This window comes from Aegilops tauschii, chromosome 3, assembly GCF_002575655.3.
Source record: "Aegilops tauschii subsp. strangulata cultivar AL8/78 chromosome 3, Aet v6.0, whole genome shotgun sequence".
Taxonomy (NCBI): Eukaryota; Viridiplantae; Streptophyta; class Magnoliopsida; order Poales; family Poaceae; genus Aegilops; species Aegilops tauschii.
Genome location: NC_053037.3, coordinates 35,937,261 through 35,943,502, shown reverse-complemented (window position 1 = coordinate 35,943,502; position 6,242 = coordinate 35,937,261). Strand labels below are relative to the sequence as shown.

The 6,242-nt window shown below is 43.4% G+C and overlaps 1 protein-coding gene across 1 annotated transcript; it reads left to right on the top strand.

The window, feature by feature from the left end:
- Positions 1–839: 839 nt before the first annotated feature.
- Positions 840–5,035, top strand: LOC109774618 (disease resistance protein RGA5). The gene is made up of 4 exons (XM_020333369.3): positions 840–1,027; positions 1,136–2,022; positions 2,666–4,663; positions 4,753–5,035. Exons 2-3 carry the CDS (start codon positions 1,205–1,207, stop codon positions 4,599–4,601), a joined length of 2,754 nt encoding a protein of 917 aa, XP_020188958.1. The 5' UTR covers positions 840–1,027; positions 1,136–1,204; the 3' UTR covers positions 4,602–4,663; positions 4,753–5,035.
- Positions 5,036–6,242: the final 1,207 nt, after the last annotated feature.

Genomic DNA, 6,242 nt, shown 5'->3' with positions numbered 1-6,242 from the left:
AGAGGAGCCCAGCAGTGGCCGCCGTAGTGTCCTCAGAGCATCAACAGGGTAGGCGAACGGCCGGAGCGTTACCAGTGTAGGTGGAGCAACTCGGCAGCGGCCGTCGAAGCGTTGTTGAAGTAGGCCGACAGTCGAAGCGTCGCCGGAGCAGGCAGATGAGCACGGCAGCGGCCACCGGAGCGTCGCCGTAGTAGGCGAACTTTCGGAGCCTCGCCTTTTTTTGCGGTATAGTTTTACAATACCTGTCAAAGTCAATTTGGTACTGCAAATACTTTTGCGGGGGGCCGCCCGTATAAGGGCATGTATAATGGTTGGTAAGATAGTCTTATCTTAAGTCTTGCATGTAATTTAGAGATGACAAGAAAATATGTCTACAATGTGTCATCTCTTAGCCTTATCTTCAACTAATCAATGTGTACGTGCAATGCATGTTAATTTGGAAGTATATTAAGTGCATGCGGATATTAAGTAGGATATTTTTTGCGTGTTATTATGTGATTAGCACTGTATTTGACATGAAATTAACTGCACGCTAAACGTGTTGAGCGCTCGACATTGAAGCAGTCTAGGTCATTGGATTAACATGATTTAATAGCCAAGATTAATTGGATCTGCCCTTTTGCGTCTTCTTATATTGGTATAGATAACTAGCAATTCCTAAAAATATGGTGAGACATATTATGCTAAGAGAAGGCAAGCTTTTTCTTATAATTTTTCTTTTCTCCATCTTATCATTTATCCTACATGACATTACTAAGATAAAACCATTGTACATGCCCTAACGATCTTGCGGGTCAAGATTATAGCACAAATATCTGTTAGGGAAGCTCTAGAGAGTAAAAGGAGAGAGAAGAGGAGGCAGGGGCGAGAAGTCGAAGTCAAACCACGACACCAGGCTGCGTTTTCTCCGTAATCCGAGGACAGATCCCCTTTCCTCTCTCCATTTACGCGGCGCTGCAAAATCCTCTTCACTCTTCCTTCCCCATACTGTCGCCGCGCTGCCATCCTCCTCCACGGCAGGATCCCGGTAGGCCGCATGACCCTATCCACACTCGATATGCTCTTTTTTTTGTTGTTGTTGTTCTTCTTGCCCGACACAATCTGGGCTTACGTCCATGAATCCGTGCTCTTGTAGGCTGACCACGCAAACCAACTGTTCGACCTACAGTACAAGCTGGTCGAGTTCTTCTGTCCACGCGCGACCATGGAGGCGGCTCTGGTGAGCGCAGCCACCGGGGCCTTGAGGCCCGTCCTGGGGAAGCTGGCCGCTCTGCTGGGCGACAAGTACAAGCGTTTCAAGGGGGTGCGCAAGGAGATGAAGTCCCTCACCGACGAGCTCACGGCCATGCATAATTTTCTCCTCAGGATGTCCGAGGTGGAGGATCCCGATGTGCAGGACAAGGCGTGGATGGCGGAGGTGCGGGAGCTCTCTTACGACATGGAGGACGCCATCGACGAGTTCATGCTGTGTGTCGATGACAAGGACGCCAAGCCAGATGGATTCATGGATAAGATCAAGATCTCTCTGGGGAAGATGAGGGCTCGCCATAGGATCGGCAGCGAGATCCAAGATCTGAAGAAACAAATTATTGAGGTGGGCGAGAGGAATACGAGGTACAAGACACGTGAGGTCTTCGCCAACACCAGAAATACAGCCGTTGACCCTAGAGCTCTTGCTATCTTTGAGCATGCCTCAAAGCTCGTCGGAATCGATGAGCCGATGAATGAGATAATCAAACTGTTGATGCATGATGATGGACGGGTGCGGACACAACCACTGAAGATAGTTTCCGTTGTTGGATCTGGAGGTATGGGCAAGACAACGCTTGTGAACCGAGTGTATCAAGAGCTCAAAGGGCAATTCGAATGTCAGGCCTTCTTATCCGTGTCTCGAAATCCAGACTTGATGAATATTATGAGAACTATTCTTAGCAGAGTTAGCAATCAAGACTATGCCAGCACTGAAGCAGGGAGCATACAGCAAGTGATCATTAACATCACGAATTTCCTAGCAGGCAAAAGGTAGTACTATCCATGTCTATTCATTTTCACTTGTGGTCTCGGGCATATAACAGAGACAGTATATGAGGTCACTGATCATAATTTATGTGCTTCTTTTATTTCACATTTAAGATCTCCAAGACATACCTGCTGATTCATTGATTAATGTATGGCATATATTTACTTTGCACGAAGAGTAACAACAGAATAATCCTCCAGGCAACCCCTTACTGTTTACATATGTAGCTTTACTCATTTTGCATTTTTAATCACACCGGATATTTGGATCCATATCTATGCTATTGATTTGCTGCTCACTACCACCTAAGGTCATGTCCAGATATGTCACATAGGTATGTTTATTCACATCTCCATGCATCCCTTTTTTGAACTGCTGCACACTTTTCAACATAATTGAGCTTTCTTGATCTTTACTGTGATCATGCCTCCAGTTTACAGTTTAAACTAGTGCTTATCTTGATGCTGTTCCTAATGTACGGACTGACATGGACTTACAAAATACACACGGTAATTACGTTTGTAATGCCATTTAGCACGTGTATCGGCTTTCTTATCTATCATTTGTTGTCCCAATATTTTTCTTCTCTTGTTGCATACTCTGTATTAAAGGCACACTAATATCGCTCATAAAATCTATGTGCAGGTACTTAATTGTTGTGGATGATATATGGGATGTGGAAACTTGGAATGTTATCAAGTGTGCATTCCCTATGACTAGTTGCGGCAGTAGAATAGTCACCACTAGTCGTATGAATAATGTTGCCCATTCGTGTTGTTCATCATTTAGTGGCTATATTTATAATATAAGGTCTCTTAATATGATGCACTCAAGACAATTATTTCATAGAAGGCTATTCACCTCTGTTGAAGATTGCCCCACACACCTTAAAGATGTTGCTGACCAAATCTTGGAAAAATGTGTTGGCTTGCCGTTGGCGATCATTGCTATATCTGGTTTGTTGGCAAACAGAGAGAGTACAAAGGATCAGTGGGATCAAGTGAAAAATTCAATTGGTCATGCACTTGAAAGAAATCCTACCGTTGAAGGAATGATGAAGATATTGTCGCTTAGCTACTTCGATCTTCCTCCTCATCTGGAAACATGCCTACTCTATCTAAGTACATTTCCAGAAGATCACATTATTAAGAAGATTGACCTGATAAACAGTTGGATTGCTGAAGGATTTATTCCTAAAGAAGGCACACATACAGTACATGAGTCAGGTGAGATGTGCTTTAATGATCTTGCAAATAGGAATTTGATCCAACTCGGGGGGACAGACAAATATGGTCTTGTGAAGATTTGCCGAGTTCATGACACAATTCTTGATTTCATCATATCCAAGTCTATCGAAGAGAACTTTATTACTTTAGACGGTGGTTCCAATCTAACAACGGGGAAACAAAGCAAAGTTCGTAGGTTGTCTCTCCAAGTTGGAAAGCAAGGAAATTCTGTCATACCCACAAGTCTGGTATTGTCCCATGTCCGATCATTTAATGTGTTTTCGGATTCTAGGGAAATCCCGTCTTTGGACCAGTTCAGGCATTTACGTGTCCTGAACTTCAGAAATTGCTACCAACTGGGAAATTATCATCTTGGAAATATAGGTAGACTGTTTCAGTTGAGATACCTGAACCTCAGGAATACAGCAGTGAGTAATCTCCCAGAACAAATCGGACATCTACGATGCTTAGAAATGATTGACCTAAGAAACACAAATGTCCGTGAATTACCTGAAGCTATAGTTAATCTCAGAAAATTGGTGCATTTACTTGTTGAAACTCGGGTTAAATTTCCTGATGGAATTGCGAAGATACAAGCACTGGAGATGTTGAAAGAGGTCAACCCCTTCAACCAGTCGTTGAACTTTCTGGTAGAACTTGGCCAGCTAAAGAATCTGAGGAACCTGCACCTTGATTTGGAAAAAGAATCTACCACTGGAAATACCATGGGTGCTAAGGAGTGCAAAAAGGCTATTGCCTCATCTCTCCATAAATTAGGCACACATAACCTTCGTTCTCTAACTGTTGTTTATGGTGACAACTTTTTACAAGAACCATGGTGCCCACCGCTTAGTCTCCAATCACTTATGTTGTATTGGTCACCTTTCCCACAGGTCCCGAATTGGATGAGCTCCCTTGTCAACCTCCAGCAGTTACGCCTTGAAGTAGAGGGACTCAGGCAGGATGATCTCTGCATCCTTGGAGCCTTACCGTCTCTGCTCATTCTTGATATAATAGGAGTAAGAAAGTCTAGAGATAGGCTCAGAGTCAGTGGTGAAGTTGGGTTCCGATGCCTGAGGATGTTCTTTTATTATATACAAGATGAAGGGATGGAGCTGATGTTTGCAGCAGGATCCATGCCGAAGCTAGAAAAACTCAGGATTAATGTTGACACAGATGAAATTAAGCTTCGCACTAGTGATGCTCTTAATTTTGGAATGGATAACCTCCCGTGCCTCATCACTGTAGAATGTGCACTGCGTGGCAGAGTCAGGAGCGCTCTTGAGGCGGCAAGGGATGCCATGGTGAGAGCAGCCGGCACAAATCCAAACCACCCTAGCCTAATCTTTGTATAGTGACATGCTGTTAATGATGCATGGTGGGTAGTTACCCCATAGGGCCCACACTGACACTTCAGGTGCTAATTTTTTCGCATAACAAGATCATGTTAATTACCATGATTTATCTCTCTCTTTCATTACCTCATATCAATGGTTTTTTTTTCAGCTTGGGGCCAAATTTCATGCAAGCTGTATGCAATCTGAAGGTTCACACAAAGAAATTGTGACGGATCTGTTCAAGCTCTTGTTGACATGCCGTTTTCACTTGTTTGTATAGGAAATGAATCCTACCAACAGGTCCTAAATCAATTATATGTTTATCTTGATTTTCTGATTATCATTGCCTTCCTCCCTATATAACTGCTACTTCAGAAAATTTATCTGTGACAGTGCATATAATCCTGCTTACAGGTAGTTAAATTGGCTACTGCCATTTCTTTATTTTTTTTGCTTCACCGTCCATGTCTTGATGACAATTTTATGTTGATAACACTAGGGGAAAGATGACAGGCAAACTAATTGCATTATGTACAAGTGTTTGTTATGGACCAGTTGCACACCCCCCCCCCCCCCCGCCGCCCCCCCCCCCCCCCCCCCCCCCTCCCACCCCCCCAAAAACAAAAAAAAGGTTGCATGTGCTGCAAGAACCATCAATGTTGAATTTTTCATTGCCTAGCAACCATTGATCTTGTTAATTTTTATTACCTGCTGTATTTGTTTTGCTTTGCCCTCCTTGTCATTCTTGGTCATTTCCTTCAATAAGTTGTTTGGTGAGACATGAAGGAAGCTCAGTGCCACTGTTGCAGTTTCTAGAAATATAGTACAGTTCATAAGCTCGTTTCCTTTTCTTATCAATCTGGGTGCAGTGCTACTCCAGATGCTTCAGTGCCAAGTTCTATATATGTTAGTTTGATATTACACACGCTTGCCATCGCTGTTAAATTCTAACGGTGCCGATCATCGGCAGTGCTACTCCAGATGCTTCAGTGGCAGATGGGTATTTTTCAGTGTCCTGGCTGATGATACAGTCTGTCCCCATCATATTAGCAGGTCCCTTCAGATTGATTCCAATTCCCGTCAACAATTCCATTTCTTAACAAAGTTTGACGGTATACTGGTCTTCCGAAGGCAGCAAGGGGAACCCTTTAAGGATGGCAATTTTACCCATGGGTACGGGTACCCACGGATACCCGTACCCGCATGGGCAGGGTATGGGCACAATTTTATACCCACGGGTAGTACCCATACCCTATCCATTAAGTCATGGGTAGGGCATGGGTATAGTCTTTTACCCACCCATACCCTACCCATTTATACTGACATGTGAACCTTACCCGTGATTCACAAATGTACCTATGTTAAAGTTGTGTCATGAGTTTGTGAACCTATGTTAAAGTTGTCACCAATTTCAAATTTGAATTGAGATAATTATCATGTACTCTTCTATATGTTATTGAGTTGAGATCAATGTTTATTTTGCCAAATCTGCTATAGCTGAATGTAAAATTGCGAATAACTTCTGTACTGTTTGATCTACCCGTTGGGCACCCAATGGGTATGGGTGACCGTCGGGTATGGGTACGGGTAAAGTTTCATACCCATGGGTACGGGTATGGGTAGAATTTTGTACCCATTGACTACATGGGTATGGGTATA